Source organism: Gorilla gorilla, chromosome 7 (assembly GCF_029281585.2).
Source record: "Gorilla gorilla gorilla isolate KB3781 chromosome 7, NHGRI_mGorGor1-v2.1_pri, whole genome shotgun sequence".
Lineage (NCBI taxonomy): Eukaryota > Metazoa > Chordata > Mammalia > Primates > Hominidae > Gorilla > Gorilla gorilla.
Window position 1 is genome coordinate 33,253,524 of NC_073231.2, and position 18,261 is coordinate 33,271,784.

Consider the following 18,261-nt stretch of genomic DNA (forward strand, 5'->3'; position numbering starts at 1 on the left):
TGATCTATCTTAATACTTTGTTTAGCAATCAGCTTGGATTGTGGTTCCCTCAGTTTTTATGGTTATGCATTATAGAAATGAAATATCTTGAGGTTGCTGCAGTCTGAAAATGGAAAGAAATTATTGTTCACCTACCTTTTTATCAGTCTAGGTAGTTAGAATTACTTCCTTCTTCCTTATAAATGAGAAAACTAAAAACTCACCTTCCTACTGCTTAGAAGAAATCACCTTCTCTTATTTTTCAGTTTATCTCTAAAACTTGTTTCAGTGCCTTACAGTTGCAAAAAGAACTTACATTTCATTTTCTTCTTTATTATGTTGCTGCTGAATTGAGCGAACTAGCTGAGGATATCTTCTTCATATCTCATATCAAAGAGCCCATGTGTCTGACCAAGATGGTGGTTATATTTGGATAGGAAATTCAGCGAATGTTTTTCCAGCTTCTTTACATTCAACTCTGATAGCTTTGTAGCAAGTGGCTAAGTCAGTGATGATGAATTTATTAAGTAGAATATCATTGTAAGATGACAGATATGGCCTATGTAAATTTGAAGAAAATATAAATGAAATAATGTTAAGCAAAAGAAGAAACAGTATATTATTATAATAATGTAAAAAGCCATAAATATCCAAAGATAAATATTGAGAGAAATAAATAAATAATTTACCTTATATATTTAATAGTCTGTACATTTTTTTCTTGTCATTTTTTTTTTTTTTCTGATGACATAGTGGTTAAAAACACAGACTTTGGAGTTAGAACAACTGTTGCTCCAGGCCCTACCCTCTTACTCACCAGCTATGTGTCCTTATGGAAATTGCTTGTTATAAATGACTTTAATAACCATACCTATCTAATAGGAGTACTTTGGTATGGCTTTAGGAACATACCTTTTCTAATAGTGTTGCTCCTCAACACTGTGCCCCGTGCTGAGGAGTGTGGAAAGATTAGCTCCTAGCCCTGGCAGGCTCAGTCCATTGGAGGAGTCAGGTTAAAAATGTCATGCAAGAGATGTGTACCAAGTACAATAAGGACACAGGAGAGAGGTGCAAGGAAAGGAAACCCTGAGGTGACAGTGGAGTGGGGTCCTGGAGAGCAGTACAGTTTCAATGAGGTGAGAAGAGGAAGAATGACATGGCCAGTAGTAGGAGCAGCATGTGCAAAGGCACAGAGGCTGGAAAAATGAGGCTGCTGAGTGTCTGCTCAGTTGGGTGGGAAATGAGGCTGAGTGAGTAGGTTGCAGCCAGATTGGGAATGACCGTACATTGCGACATTTGCAACATTTGTCTTTCTCAAAGCATCCTATTTGTATCTATGTGAAGTATGTTCTTTTAATAACCAAAAAACATTTTTCTTCATCAGTTTTTGGGGTTGTTGGTGCCAGTTTTTTCCCAGATATAAAACAGAAGTAATAACTCTTTCATGCCAATGATTCAAACTTTTTTGGGGGTGGGAAGAGGGGGGTGGCTTTTCTGTTAATATTTGTAAAGCATCCTGGGAATTAAAAAATTGAAACTGTTTTGAAAAATCTTTCTAGCCTTCCTTCTTAAAGACAGAAGCCTAAGTAAGATTCTCCTTTCTCATGATCAAGGAAACATCTTGAAATTCCAGTCATTTTCAATTAGAAAAAAAAAATATTTTGATCAATTTTTTTTTGCTGCTGATTTGTGTTACACAGGTACATTGTTAACAAAAATGATAAAATTCAGTTTTTCTTTAACTGACTTCTATTATAAAGGTGCATTGCTAGGATGAAAATTTGGGCAATATCTTTGCCAGAATGAATTATTTCACCATCTGCTAAGTAAAGTTTACTTGGTATTTCAGTGGTGCAGTTTTTATGCTCCTTTGGGCTAGGGTTTGGTTATACTCGGCTGGTCTATAGGCTGGCATAGTGCTGTATGTAAAGTCTGATATTACAGAGTGTCACTTGAACTTGATTGAATATTTAAGAAGATCCTATAACTTTAACAAAATTAGAAAATGTTACCACCCTCTTTCCCCCACCGTACATGTTAGACTCAACGTGGGAGATACGGTAGTGCAGTATTTTCTAATTTTGTTAAAATCGTAAGGCATTCAAATCAATTTGATGATTGATAATAATAATAATCAAAAGATTTAAAGTGATCCAATCAAAATGACTCAAAAAACAGGAAAATTACTTTTGAATGCCTCAGTGTTGTTTTCCTTAGAACATTATATCATTCTCATCCATTAAAAAAACATTTTGTGGGAGCAGAGTTGAGTCCTTTAAAATGTGATGTTTGTCCTGGCCTATAATGAATGAGGATGTAAAACGTGCACTCTGCCCTCCCTTAGGCTGTTTTGCCACCACCGCAACCCCTGGCAAGCTGGTCTTCCTTCCTCTCTCTTCTGATGTCATTGCTGTTCTAAGAGAACATGCTGGAAGAATACACTATAAATTTTGGGATTAATTATGCCGGAAGTTGTATTTTAAAAGGAGTTTATCCTCTTTTATACTCCTTATGGAATGACTCGTGTGGAACATAATGAACTACACCTCCTGTATCTCTCTACAAATAGAATGCAGTTCTTAACACATTTATATAGACAGCAGGAGCCTGGACATGACCTCATTTCAATCCATTAGACTATTTGAGGAAAAAACAACAAAATTTTCCCACTTATTGACAGGTAAAGTTATCCCAATCCATTTCTCATAGCCAGTAAGAAGATGAACTGTGCTTAAATGCATTTTAAAATTGGCAAATTATACTTCCTGGTTCCTTTTTGGTCAAACAGAAATAGCCAGAAGAGAAATTATCATGATGTTTTTGAGGCAGATTAAAATTTTTCCCTATCCTCATAGAGATGCTTTGCTAGCAGTTTCATTTTGTACAAATGGCATACCCCTTATTTCTCTAGTCCCCAAGCCAATTAAACAGGGCAAAAGACCCCATGTTCCTCATACAATGTTCTGTGGCCGCAGTTTACAAATAAATGAAGCACAGTTAGGTAAATACTGGTGTTGTATATAATGAGTGACCAATTAAGTATATGATTCATCCCAGAGCAGAATTCTAGGCATCATATTATAAACATTAATACCAAGGGAGATCAACTTATAGACGAATTGGAAAATCTTCACAGAAAACTAGTGAGCCTTCAAAAACTCAAGCAAATATTTATTGAGCTTCTACTTTGTACCAATCATTGTAATAGATAACTGGGCAATACAGTAATTAACAAGACAAATGTGGTTCTGGCCTTAATGGCATTAAGAAATCATTATTGTTATACTAAACATTCACAACATGTACAGAGGCTTATATATGTGTTTGGTGTTTGAAGATCTCAGTTGGTAGGATCTGAACTTGTTGGTGAATATCCAAGTTTGGTTGAGGAAACTTGAATGGACTGTGTTCGTTTAGTGGTAGGAGGCATCTAAAAGTGGTCTTAGAGTATACTTTGAAAACCTAGGAGTCCTGATTATAGTAGTGTCTCATCCAAATATTCTATTTAATTGGTTCCTACTTTGACACGTCGTCCATGAAATTAAAAGGCCAGATTAAGCTATGTTTCTGTCCTTCTTGACATTATTATGTAATTATCATCATCTTACTAGGTTTGTCATCAAAATATTTTTGCTCTGCAGTGTGACTGTGAAGAAATTTATTTAGCTTGTATACAATTGGTAAGATAACTTTCCAGCTCTGTCAGTATTAATATAAGTAGCACAATTTTTGGTCAAATGTTATCAGAATTAATTTGGCTTTTCAAAAGGCAATTGAGGGCCAGGCACGGTAGCTCACACCTGTAATCCCAGCACTTTGGGAGGCCAAGGCAGGTAGATGACCGGAGGTCAGGAGTTCGAGACCAGCCTGGCCAACATGGTGAAACCCTGTCTCTACTAAAAATACAGAAAAATAGCCAGGCATGGTGGTGCATGCCTGTAATCCCAGCTACTTGGGAGGCTGAGGCAGGAGAATCACTTGAACCCGGGAGGCGGAAGTTGCCATGAGCTGAGATTGCGCCATTGTACTCCAGCCTGGGCAACAGAGTGAGACTCCGTCTCAAAATAAAATAAATAAATAAATAAATAAACAAACAAACAAACAAAGGCAATTGAGGACTCATTTATCTATATCCTGGTAGTTTGATTGACTCCCACCTAAAACAGCAGCAAACCTAAGAAAAAAGAAGTAAAAGTCTAGGTTTAAGAAAAAGTAATAAGTACCCATGTGTACAAAGTATTGTGTTTCTCCGTCTGCCTTCAGAGACATATCAGGATAATCCCAGACCGATGCACCTCTGATTCTTAAAAGAATCTATGCTATTCTCCATGCTTGGTTTGCTGCTTGTTGAGAGAAAGAATTTGGATTGATCCCTGGGAGGACCAGTTCTCATTTTAGATACAGACAATAGCCTTTTAGCCAGAGGTAGTCATTTTGCAGAAGCATAGTATTGATCATAAGAAAAACCATGCAAAAAAACAATGGATTGATCCTTATCAATCCTGTTCTGTTGATCTCCATGTTATAATAATTATTGGTCAGTCGTGTCAGGTTTATAATTCAGCACTTTTAAAAAAAAAGAATAGGCTCCCTGCCTTGGGACACCTTGTACACCAGGAATAAGAAACTTAATTCTAGGTCACCTTACAAACCTCTTTGGTAGACCTACCTCCTACCAGTGAAGGCTGACAAAACTGAGAAAGCAAGATGCAGCTGCCATCTAGCTAAAGTGGAGCAAATGCAGGAAGGAGTATACTACTGCCATTGCCCTAGGAGTTTGTGAACTGGTTAAGTGCAGTTTACTCAAATAGTAGATGGGACTTAGGTACCACGGTTTCCACTGGTATGACCTTAGTTGTCACTCCCATTTGGTCGTTTCATTAGGAAACTAGGAAATCCACAGACTAGCAAAACCAAACACTGCCCTCTTGTGCATGTTCTTTTTCTTCATTATTTAAATAAAATGGAGGGCTAAGCAAATACTTGCTAAATTCAGCAGTAGTCAAAAGACATGTTTCAGGAGAAATACTGTTTCTCAGTTGTTTTTCTTTAAGTTGGTTCGAATTTGTCAGTTTTACTGTTTTTGTGTGACACCTCTAGAAAATTATCTCCATTCTTTTCACAGTCTTCATAGACATGATTAAAAGATAATACACATTAAAAGGAAAACCAATTGTTACATAGTAATAAGACTCACACCAAACCTCTAATATGGTAAGCACTTCATTTAGGGCTGCATGTTTTAAGACAAGTGATAGCCTGTATTGTTTCAAAGGCTCAGTAATAGGATAAAGTGTACTAAAAACTCACCTTCTAAATCCAGTGTTATGCTTGACACCCGTTTATCAATTGGCAAGTGGGGTCTAGTGGCAATTAGCATGCTGCAAGTAAATGAAACATTTAAACATAGAGTCTTTGCAGTGAAGGGCCTGGGGAAAGGAAAACTTTATGTTAGGGCACATTTCATACATGGTGTCCATAATTCTTATTCTCATGTATGGATTTTTTTTCTTTTTTAAACAAGTAAAGAAAAGCATCCTACCATCCTGATAATGATTTGGAAGCTTTGTTTTCTGCTAGTGCCTGAAGAGGCACTAACTCTTCTAAGATAGGTTAACTGTGCAGTAGACAGACTTTTAATGGGTGTTGATGTTCTGTTTCAAGTGAGAAGTCCCACAGTTTATTTAATTCTCCTCTACTCAGGAAAAAAGGAAGGTCAGTGTTATGGTTGTGTCTCCAGAACAATTAGATTTCCTTTCCCAAAGAGGAAAAGGCAAGGCTAGATGAGATGTAACTGTGGTCCTTGGGCTATCATGAGTTTCTTTCTGATACCATCACATCTTTGCTTCCAGGAACTCTTGTGAAATTAACAGGAACTTGGTCTAGGTGATTCATTGATACAGAGATTTTCATTACATATGTTAGATGAAGTCTGAAACAATACCATGTCTTAGCTGAGTAGTGGCTGTTCCTGAGCCAGTGAACTAATAAGTCAGGAAACCTGAGTTATAAGTCATGTGACCTTGAGCAAGTCAGTTCTTTCTGGCTCCTCATTTGCAAAGTTCATGTCCTCCCCTGCAAAATAAAGAAGCTTTCAGCTTAAAGGTCTTTGATTCTTTGTCAGATCTACTCTGTTACATCTAAATCCAGGTGTAATGAGCTGTGTTATGCGATTCCATAGGCATTTGTAAATTAGGCTTCAAGAATTCACTTTCTCATGTGAATCACTTCCTAGGCTAGTACTAATTTTTCCGTTTAGTACTCTTCTCTTTTCACGGGCTATTCTATTTTAAAACCTTAAGATGCTGCAAAGTCATGAAAACTTACAGAAACTCATTTATATTTTAGCTTGTGCTCACACCTTCTGAAAGGTTGATATGGACAGAGCCATTATTTATTTTATTAAGTCTGTGGAGTTAAAAATAAGTTCATCTGTAAAAAATACATTAGTAAAGAACATCTTTTGTTTGTTATACCTCAGTGTGTTTGCAAAACAAACTTTTAAAATGCAAATTGGTTTGTTGCTAAAAGTTAGCATTAAGATAGGCTAAAGTTTATTATTTAAGAATAATTTTAATCTAATTCCATTTTGCTGATAATTTAAGACAGCAAACTTTATTTTCAAATAATGCTTTTCCAGGTTATAAAATTAGCACGTGCTTAATATATAAAATTGAGGGATACACAAGAAAATATAAAGAAAATTAAAATACCTCTTAATACTACCATCCAAAGATAGTAATTGTTAACATTTGGCATATTTCATTTTAGTCATTTTTCTGTGTATTATGTATACATCTACATATCTTTTTAAACAAAAGATGGTTATGCCAGATATGTAGTTTTATACTTTCTCACTTATATGATCTTTGAAAACATGATTTTCATTGACTAAATCCATTTTAAGAATATCCTCTTATTTAGTACCCAGTCCCTGGTGGTTGGATATGTAAATTGTTTTGTTTATTTCCAGAGATCATTTACCACATAGATACTCTCAAATAGGAGATGGGACTTAGGTTCTAAGTATGTTTAAAGCCGGTTTTTTTCCTTCTTCTGAAAGAGTAATCTTTCTTCTAAAAGCAGGCCTTTCCTGCCCACTGCCCAGTAAGTTTACTTGGTGATGAAGAAATACACACTGAATTGTAGTTAGTGGGAAATGTCTGGCAATCCTAAAACCTTATTTTGGATAACTGAAATGATGAGGTTTGAATATCTCTTTAGCAGAGATAGTTCACATGAAGGCACAGAAGAACATGTTCATTTACATGGCATTATCCCTCGCTTGGAGAGTCAGTCTCTGTCTTTTCTATATGCTCACGCAGACACAAAAGGAGGAATTCTTTGGCTGCAATTTTTATAGACTTCAGTGTTATTGAAATGAAAGTGGTTCAAGGACATTTCCATTTGTTACTAGCTTATGGTTTCTCATCTCATGTAAATTATTTTGCCACTTTTCATTTTAATTCTTTGCTGTCATTGTCTGGCAAAAGATCATTTGGTTTGTCCCTGTGAAGACATTCACTGATCACTCAGCCGACAGTGTCCTTTGTAAAAGTGTAGTGCCCTCCGGATTTATTTTATCATTTTTTTATTGCTACCTGTGGACTTTTGTTTATGCTTCTTTTCTGTTTTGTCTTAGAAAATGTTTAGGGCTATATACATTTCATATGGACTAGAAGTATGTTTTGAGCTCCAGAGTTTCATTTCAGAAACAGGTCCCCTTTAGAGTCCAACAGCCAAGTTCTCCTACAGTTTATCCACTTGGTAACAGAAATTTCTAGTCCTTCAAAATAATCTAAAATGCTGGAAGGTGAATAACAGTGTGTACTGTTCCTAGGGCTGTCTTGAATGCATTTTATCACCATTCCAAAGCATCTCTTGAATCTCACCTTTCCTTTCTATGTCCAGGCCTCAGCCTATTTGAGGCCTTCTCCACAGCCATCATCACAGCTGCCTAACTGGCTTCTGCCTCTAATATCAGCAGAGATATTGCCCTACAAAAATAAGTTTGATCTTAGAATACCTCTGCTTTAAATTACAGCTCCCAGTTGCCTAGAAAGTTAACTCCATACCCTTTAAAATCTGGACCCAACCTTTCACAACCCCCTGTCATACACTGTGTATTCTAGCCACGCTAAACTCCTTCCCATTTTCGGAACATTGTAAGCTCTTTTATGACTCTTTCACTGCCTTTGGACATGGTGTTGTTTCCTCTGCCTAACAGCATTTCCCTGTACCCGCCCTCTCTGCCCTGAAAACCCTTGCTCTTTCTTCAAGACCCTGCCCAAGTATACACTCCTCTCTGCTACCGCAGTACTGTATTCATAAAACTAATATAATTTCTTTTACAATACTTCATAATATCTTCTTTACATACCTGTATCTCCTGGTGACTACTTGGGGAAGCTTTGTCTGGTTCACCTTTGCCACCATTTAGCCAATTGCCCGGTATAAACTAGGACTCAACATTATTAGGTGATTAAAATGAATGATTAATTCAGTATATTCAAAATCAAAGTTATTAGATCTATTTCCCGACTTCGTTGGCAGCTCATTTTGGTTATATATAGCTCAGAAATAAACACAAATATCAAAAATAAACACAAATAAAAATATCTTAGGCCAAAACCACCAAATGTACTTAGAGAAGATAATTGTACAAAATGGTGAAATCCTCACTTTCTCCTGAGATAGTCTGGGTTTTACCAAAAGTCTTAACTGAAACCACTGTTTTCTGTTTTCACCTTTGTCTCCTTTTCCCATTCATTTATTCCCTAATGTATTCATTTATTCAACCATCTGTTGATTAGATACTTACTGTCTATTATATGCCAAGCATATTTTTTTGGGCTTAAATACCTCCTTTTGTGAGTAGATAGAAACTGTAGCCATCTTCCTCTTGATGCTTCCTTTTTTCTGAGCAACTACTATGTCCTCCTTGTCAGAGCACATGTGAAAAAGACTCAGATGATTTTAGTTGACATTAAATTCAGATATGTGTATAATGTAGTGTGGTCCTAGGGTGGCCACATAATTTATTGTCCAAAGCGGGACACTCTGGAGGATTAAGATGGGATTTGTTAATAATCCAAGATAACAGCGCTATCTCAGGCAAACCAGGGTGTATGACCACCCTTACGTAAGCCCTGTAGTGTAATCAGATCACATCACTAGTTGCCTTCTGTTTTTCAAGTATGTCTTAAGTTTTTATGCCTTCATATTTTCGTCTTTACTGTTAATGTTGCCTTTGTCTCTCCAATGCCTGCAGCCTGTGCACCCCTCAGAAGCCTGCCTAATTCAATGAGCTTTCCCAGATCAGCCCAGTCCATAGTGATATCACTCTTTTCTGAATTTAACATGTTGTTTTATACTTAATTAGAAGATAGATGCATTTTGTCAGTTATGTTTTGGCTCCTTTTATTATTTAGCTTTTTTATATCTTCTTCTCGAACCATAATCAAGGCCCATATTTTGAAATTACTCATACCCCTCAAGTACAATGCCTTATGCATAGTCATGTAATACATAGTTGTTTGCTATTTTATTTCCTGGTCTACTTTTATCTTCAAAAAACTCTTCTACTTATATCAATATTGTGTGTCTTTTCTCACAAAAAAGTTTTAAGAGTTTTGCAGTAAAAAATCTTATTACTTTTTAAACTTAAATATTTACCATGAGGTACTATAAATGTCATTTTATCAGTTTAGATTATACTGTATATCTTGAATTAATATTTTTTAAACATTGAAACATTACAGAAATAGAGAAAGAAGAAAGTTGTGCTAACAGTCCTTTGTATACACCTCCAGCTAGAGTAGCACGTTTCAATGACAATTCATATTTTTTAATAGGCCTACATTTCTTAATTACAAAAATAACAGGTCTTTAATAGAGAAGAAAGGATTAATTAGTTACCAGGCTTAGAGATTTAAAACCATATTGAATCAATTCTTATTTTCTTTAGCCTTTGATTTGGAGAAAGTTACTGATTTCCTTTTTTACTCTGGTCTTCTTTATTTTATATGGTTAGATCCTAAAAATACAGATTAATTTTAATCTTAAATTTAATTAATTTTAAACCTTTTTAACTCAGTACAAAAAATTATATATGCCATGAATAATTGCGAATTCTAGTTTAGCTTCCAGAGATAGCATGGCTTTATCTATTTGTTACAAGAACAGAAATCACAATCCTAATATTTTCTAGCTGGTCCAAATACACTTTCCAAACATAAATAGTTACAGAATTGTATTGATCATTAAACGAGTTCTTAAATATTGTACTGTCTCCCCCAAGTTCTCTTCTTAAAAAGTAATTTATAAAAATAGCATGTGTTTATTTCAGAAATTCAACAGAGAAGCATATAAGGCAGAATGTCAATTTTTTTTAAATTTTTTCTTATTTCTCCAAGAAAAAGTGAAAATCATTCTTAATTGCCACCAGTATTTTCCTGTTTTTGCCCCCATCCCCAACACTCTTGCTTCTTGGAGATAGTCATTGCTAACCCCTTAGTACGTATCCTTCAAGATCCGTTTTGCAATACCTCTTTGCCTTCTCTTGTTAGCAGTTCATTTACTGTGAGATCCATTTCTTTTGGAGGCCCCCACACTGCGTTGGTGGTGCCTTTGTCTATCATTATTGACTCATCAACACTATCATTAGTGGGGAATGCGTGTGAGGATGATTCAGACTTGTACCCTGGCATCAGGTGGTTTTCAGTGTAGTAGAAGACAGATGTATACAGTGATAACTATAATACAAGATGAAAGATATGTAAGAGAGGAACAGATGAAGTGCGGTGGGATTCATAGGGCAAAAAAAATACCTTTGATTGGCCAAGAGGTGATATTTGAGCTGTACCCTGAAAGATGGATAAGATTTGCACTGCGGGGTGGGGGAGGCAAAAAGCTGATATACTTGCAAGAGAAAGGCACAGAGATGCAAGGAGTTTACAGAGTTATTCCATTTTCCTGGGTGGTAGCATGCATATATGGGAGTAGCAGATAAAGATGTAGAGGTTGTTTGGGGGGGGCTTTGAACACCTCTATAATAAACCTTTGAGAATTTCTGAACAGGATAGTGACTAGAGATGTGCTTTAGGAATATTAGTCAGGCATTGGAGGGGGTACAGTGTCATCACAGGCTTTGCAGTCACTTGGAAGAAAAGTTGTCACAATGAGGTGCACTGGCCAAAGAGCTATTGCTTAAAAGGAACCCGTAGGTCTTAGCAACTACTGTATCCCATCAAATCTAAGAAGGCCTTGATTGTAAGACACACCTTATTTGACGTACCAGTAAGGGAGACAAAACACCACCAGTTATAAAATGCATCCTGACTTCAGAGATCACAATAATGAAGAAATATGTATTATAAAAACAGTGAAGTAAGATCACTGTATGGGCACAGAGAAAAGATGAGATATGCAGGAAAGAAAGGAGAGTTGAGAAAATGAAAGGAAGGGGAATGAGGTCAAAGACAAAAGCGGAGAAGTTGACCTTGAAGAGGAGGAGAATGCATGCATCTTCCTCTGCCTTAATAAGATGAATGAGTAATGCTCAGAACAGTGTACAAGTTGAGAAGCCTAGCAATTAACTCATATTAAATAATCTCTGTCTTCATAAGAGAGAAAGCAAGGTCATCTGCAAAAAGTGACAGTGGTCAGTTTGAGGGCTTAGGGTAAGAGAGTGTAAAGTTTTCAGGTAAGTGGGGCAGGAAAGATGGGATATGAAAGGCAATTGGTTGGAAAAGACCAATAGAATTCCCAACAGAAATGAGGGTCCCAGTTAAGGTTGAAAAATGTGGCTTTATTAAAAAAACCAATTGGCCCTATTTTATGACTTTGTCCAGGAACACTTGGTCCCCTGAGAGAAGGATGGAAGAAAATAAATGGAAGTTGCTTTCTGCAGGGTAGGAGATTGGCTGGACAGGTATGGTGGAAGGACAGAAAAGCTAAACAATCTAGTTTCTCCTAAGGGAAGTTGCTGATTTCGCATGCCATGGAGTTCAGGCTAAGAAATGAGAGGTAAAGCCCAAAGAGGAAAGATAAAACAGAGATTGTTTTTGTTTTTGTAACTGGTGGGTGGGGGGATATTAAGCAGTTAGAGATAATAAAGAAAGTGAAGAACAAATTATTTTGAAGAGGAGGCATAGGTAAATACAAAGTTGACTGGGGAATTTCAGAATTTAAGATCATGGAGGTAGAATTCCAAGGGTTAAGCCTTGAAGATAGTGTTGTCTTTCTAGAAAACAGATGGGAGTATATCTCTGTGTATCTTGGAAACCTCTAAGGCACCCCGTTTATTTCAGTATGAAGTCTTCTTAAGGAACAGACAAGGGTCTTCACAAGCTGGCCCCATCCCACCTTTCCAGGCCAATATCTCATCATTGCTTTGAACAAGCCCCATGTTCTAGCCACATTTAACTCTTCTCTATGCCCAGAGTCCTCAAAAGCTTTTATCTACCATTTTGCCTTTGCACATGCTGTTCCCTTTTATATAAAATGCTCTTCCTCCTCTTCTCTGCCTTGCAACCTCCTGTGCATTCTCTAGACCTAACTCAGATGGCACTCCTCAGTGACGCCTTTCCAGGCTCCTGCCAACAACACCGAACACGCCTTCATCCGTGCTGCCTCAGTGCTCTGTCCATACATCCTATGGCATTTCACCACAGGATATTGACTTACATGTCTCTCTGTAGTAGACTGTGAACGCTTCAGAGTCAGAAACTGTATCATCTTTCTTTACCCACAGTGACAAGCACATATTAGGTACTTAGTATCTGCTTTTCGTTTTTGTATATTTTGTGTAAATGAACTCATCCAGTACATCTCAGAAGTTACGACCTGTGCGTTTAGGTCACCTGGAAATCTTGTTAAAATTCAGATTCTGATTTAGTAAGTCTGAGGTGGGGTCTGAGATTCTGCCATTCTAACTGGCTCCTACGTGACAGCCATGCTGTTAGTTCTCAGAGTTAATCCAAAGCATCTCAGCCTAAGTAAATAGGCATAGGGCAGAGACAAAAGCCATTAGAAATGTGAAAGTGAAGCGATTATGAGGGTAGTGACTTGGAAAAATCCTCCGTATGAACACTGGAGTCCCAGAAATGATAGGAGAAAATCATGCAGGAAGAGATGCTCAAATAAAGCAGAAGACCATGGTGGAGGGTGGTAGTTGACAAGACTGGGAGGATATAGCTATATGACTTAAGTTTTACAGAAGAAAAAGGTTGTTAGGTGGGGGGCAGCTGCTGTGAGTCAGGACTGCATCAGATGAGGTTAAATAAATAAATAACTGGCAGTGAAGCCATGCCCTCCAAGGAGGAGTGGGCAGTGAGAGGAGGGAGCAGTGTTAGGAGCTGGGTGTGCAGGTGATCCTCAGGAAGGGCTGGGGCCTCCGGTGCTATTCACAGTAGGATGGCATTTCCACCAATGCAGACAGGAGTGCTGAAGGCATAAGAAAGGCTGGATTACAGGGAAAGGGAAACCCCTGAAGAAATGGTAGGTGCTAGAATTTGACAGGGGCCCATTTCCTGATTGGAAGTTTCCAAGTTCAAACCATGAAAGTTCTCCTTTTCTTTTTTTAAACTCATGGGTGACTGAAAAAGTAGCACTAATAAGCATTCTGTTCCCACATGCAGTCTGATGGGTCTGAGAATTCTAAGGATGGGTTCAGTAAATTTATTTTTTAAAGTACTATCGTACTTTAAAAAGTGCAAAAGTAATACATACTTTTTTAACAAATGAAAAAGAAAATGTTTAAACTCCTCCCACTAAGCCCCCTCCCCACAAATCAGTAACTGGTATTTAAGCTTACTGTGTAGTCTTCCAGCTTTCATCTATGCAAACTTATGTACACATAGGAATTTTTAAATTCTGTAATCGTATTTTCATATTATTATTGGTATAATACCAATATTGAAAATAATGGTGTTTTCAATATTATTCTGCGGATAGTTTTCCTCACTTAGAAATATGTCATAAACATCCCTCCGGGTCAGTGGACAGAACTGTAACTTATTTTTTCCTACTAGTTTTAAATAGCTACGTATAAGTATAGATATCCCATAATTTGTTCTGCCATTCTACTGATGGATACTTGGGTAATTTCCAGTTTTTTCTACTACAAACAATTGGACAATAAAAAAAAGTCCTATTGTTACCAGTGCCTAAATAATATAACTCTGTGACTTGAATCAGTCACACATATCAAAAATAACTTTCATATCAATGACATCTTTTAATGAAGCACAGCAGTATGTAGACCTGTTTTGTCCCATATAATAGCCACTAGTCACATGGAGGTATTCAAATTTAAATTAGTTAAAATTAAATAAAATTCAAATTCCATCCCTGACATTAGCCTCCTTTCAAGTGCTCAGTAGCCATTTGTGAGTTGTGGCTACCATACTGGACAGCATAAAAGATTCTACTCTCACAGAACATTCCATTCGACAGCCTGGACCTAGACACTTGAGTGTGGCATCTTACAGAATATATTTTTCAATGAGTTAGTGTTTTAATGAGAGTATGTTTGAAAAATAAAAACTTTGTGTCTGTATCGGTTGCCTCTGCAGTTACTTCAATGAGAATCAATACCCAGATGAAGCAAAGAGGGAAGAAATTGCAAACGCTTGCAATGCAGTTATACAGAAGCCAGGTAAGGTCGCAGGCACAGCCTTGCTCTGCGGTGCAGCACAGTGCTTGGTTACAGGTTGGCATCTAGGACACTTAATCTTATGCGTGCCTTGGCATGGTACTCCCGGCTCAGTCTGTGCCATCCTTCCGCAGGTGGCCAGTGCCCTGTCCTGCTCACACAGTACTTCTGAGGGATGTTTTTATGGTACTCAAAATCAAATGCTCACATAGGAGAGTTTTCAAGGAGTGACCCTACATGAGATATGAGACCTTGAAATTACTATTTTTTTAATGTGTAGATTTCCTTTTCTAAGAATTTAGCTAAAAGATATTATGAAATAATGTTAAAGTTTTAAATATTTAAGCAAGCTTTGTCAATATAAGATTAAGATAGAATTTTTTAAAACAATTGTTATAAATTGTAAAATGCTATATTTCTCTTTGGGGAAAGAATTCTTTTTGTAGTTAGTTTCTATCTCCTTTCCACATTGAGATGACTTCTACTTAGCTAAGAAAAATTTAGGGTAGTACCATTTTGAAGTCCTGTTGTTCCAAAGTCAACAAACCCACTTAAATATTTCAAATGTATTTTCTTCCTTGTGCTAAAATATTATTTCACATTTTACAGATTTTGTTAAACATAAACCATTTTCAGTTAACAGATCCAGTTGATTTCCATGTGGCCAGTTATTTTGATTGGCCTAAAGGCTACATACAAAAGTATCAATGTTTTATAGAAATTAAGCAGACCTTCATTCTCCCTCACCCAGAAGCCAGACTTCTAGCAATGTAGACCCTACAAACTGCTCCAGTGACACACAAGTGAAAGGAATCTGTACCCTGTTTCAAACATGCCAAAAGTCCCAGCCCTAATGCTGTGCAGAAACTTGAACTCTCCCTGGAACATTTTGCCCCCGTATCATCAAGGCCCTAACAAACCTGCTTTCTGGTTTCTTCACCCACTGTGGATTAATAGCCGAAAAACAAAAGGAAAGGTGAGGAGGAAATGTTACAGGGGGGTCTGTATTGGCAAGCATGGTTACTATCCATAAAAAATCACATTGGACTTCAAAGATGGTAAATCTAAAATGCAACTTGAATTGTGCTATGTAGTCCAAACCAGTTACAATAATGGATAGTCATAGCGGCCTTCAGCCTTCAAGAAAACATGTATAATATCCTCTGTCCTAAGACAGCAGGTAATTAGTTAACATAAGGCCTTAAAGATGTAAGTAAATTTCTGTTGTCTGGATACTTGATAAAGAATAACTTATCTTGGGTTGTTGTGGTGGCTCACGCCTGTAATCCCAGTATTTTGGGAGGCCAAGGTGGCCAGATCGCTTGAGCCCAGGAGTTGGAGGCTACCCTGGGCAACAATGGCGAGACCCCATCTCTACAAAAACCACAAAAGTTAGCCTGGTATGGTGGCCTGGGCCTGTAGTCCCAGCTACCCGGGGGGCTGAGTTGGGAGGAGCACTTGAGCCCAGGAGGTCAAGGCTGCAGTGAGCTATAATTGCACCACCGCATTCCAGCCTGGGTAAGAGAATGGGACCCTTTCTCAAAAAAATAAAAAAAGAATATCTTATTCTGATACAATAATGGTAATTAAATGAAGCCCCCATAGTACTGTCACATGAACGTGGATCTGACACCCTAGCCAACTGACTTTGTGGAATTCTCTAATATTATGTATGGCTTTCCGAATTGAAGCATGTTGTGTTACTAGTTGTTGTTTTTGTATTCATTTACATATTTATTCATTCAGTAATTGGGGTGTGTACATGGTACCAGGTAATACTTTAAAAATCCCTCTGCATCTATAGTTTTGGCAATAAATGTAATCAAAAGCAACAAAATAAAAATATTAGCCCTTAAAACTAGTTTATTCTTGGATCCCAGATACAGATTATCTGAATTTTATTGCATGTATTCACAGGCAAAAAGCTGTCAGATCTGGAAAGAGTTACTTCCCTGAAAGTATATAATTGGTTTGCTAATAGAAGGAAGGAGATCAAGAGGAGAGCCAATATTGGTAATGTATCAGTGAGGCTGCTTTTCTCTTGTGCAGAAGTTGTGAACATCATGTTTATATTAAGATTAACTTCAGTTTAGAAACTGCAAGTCTAAAGGATCCTAACTTCTTTTTTTTTTTTTTTTTTTTTGAGACAGAGTTTCACTCTTGTTGCCCAGGCTGGAGTGCAGTGGCGCGATGTTGGCTGACCGCAACCTCTGCCTCCTGGGTTCAAGTGGTTCTCCTGCCTCAGCCTCCCGAGTAGCTGGGATTATAGGCATGTGCCACCACACCTGGCTAATTCTGTATTTTTAGTAGAGATGGGGTTTCTCTATGTTGGTCAGGCTGGTCTCGAACTCCCGACCTCAGGTGATCCGTCCGCCTCGGCCTCCCAAAGTGCTGGGATTACAGGTGTGAGCCACCGTGCCGGATCCTAACTTCTAGGCCTAACAAAAGTTGCCCTAATGTCTTTCATTGTGTTTTTAATAAACCACAGTTAGTATTATTTACACTATTTGTAGTGTAATGGTAATGACATTATTATTTATAAAACTCATTGTTCTTAAAGTTCTAGAATATAGAATTAGACATGGCCGCTGAGCAATTGATTACTCCTGTGGTACATTTGAAAGATACTTGTAAGATCTTGAGAAAGGGAATGTAATACCCAGAATTTCTTTATTATTACTGGACTATGACTTAGATATTAGGAAACAATTGATTAATGGTTTGGAATGAAAGAGACTTAATAGACAAGGAACGCAGCAAAAGGCAGAGATAAAGAGCATTTAAGAAATATGAATTCTTGATGTAATCATTTATGTATATATACACATATCAAAACATCACCTTGTACACCATAAATATATACAATTTTTATTAATTATATTTCAATAAAGCTGAACAGAGAAAACAAAAATGCCAAAAGTGCCCTAGAGGGAACTACGACTACAACTGAAAAAGGAAGAAATAAAGGATTTGTTCCCATTCAAAACTGTAACAGTAATAAATAAGAATAAGAAATTTAAGTTGGTGAGTCAGGTGGGATGTTGGTTTTTAGCTTCTAAAATTGCATTTCATTTCTTCCATCCAAGTACTAACCAGGCCTGACCCTGCTTAGCTTCCAAGATCAGACGAGATCGGGCGCATTGAGCGTGGTATGGGCATAGAATGCATTTCATTTCCTTCCTTTGTAAATACACTTTTTATTCATCAGTACAGTTCTCATATGCTTTATAGAACCCCAAGATAGGAAGACTGTTTAGTTAGTTAGCAAGTATTTATGAAGCACCTAACATGCACAGCAGCAGAGACCCTAGAATGGCAAATGTGTGCCTCCCCTGACCTACATGCAGTTGAATTTCATCCATCTTACAGTCTAAAAGAAACAAATGTAGAGAAATATAGGTTCTTGTTTAATTACATTCTAATTAATTTCCTTAGCACAAAAATTCATTCAGTGTTTCAGCCATTGTGATAAGGTAACAGATAATTTAGGGATCTATTTGCTTTTTTCGAAGAAGCAGCAATCCTGGAGAGTCATGGGATAGATGTGCAGAGTCCAGGAGGCCACTCAAACAGTGATGATGTCGACGGGAATGACTACTCTGAGCAGGTGAGCCCCTGCGCAGCTG

The 18,261-nt window shown here is 37.3% G+C and overlaps 1 protein-coding gene across 25 annotated transcripts in view; it reads left to right on the forward strand.

Annotated features, from left to right (window-relative positions):
• HMBOX1 (homeobox containing 1) overlaps positions 1–18,261 on the forward strand; it is a 174,977-nt gene that overhangs the window by 140,845 nt on the left and 15,871 nt on the right. For 11 of the 25 annotated variants that reach the window (XM_019032357.4, XM_055348328.2, XM_055348325.2 and 8 more), the window contains 3 exons: positions 14,556–14,638; positions 16,553–16,648; positions 18,148–18,242. In XM_019032357.4, coding sequence (XP_018887902.1) covers positions 14,556–14,638; positions 16,553–16,648; positions 18,148–18,242 — 274 coding nt within the window. The remainder of the gene's footprint in view (positions 1–14,555; positions 14,639–16,552; positions 16,649–18,147; positions 18,243–18,261) is intronic. The other 14 variants (XM_055348330.2, XM_019032359.4, XM_055348332.2 and 11 more) reach the window with 2 other exon arrangements.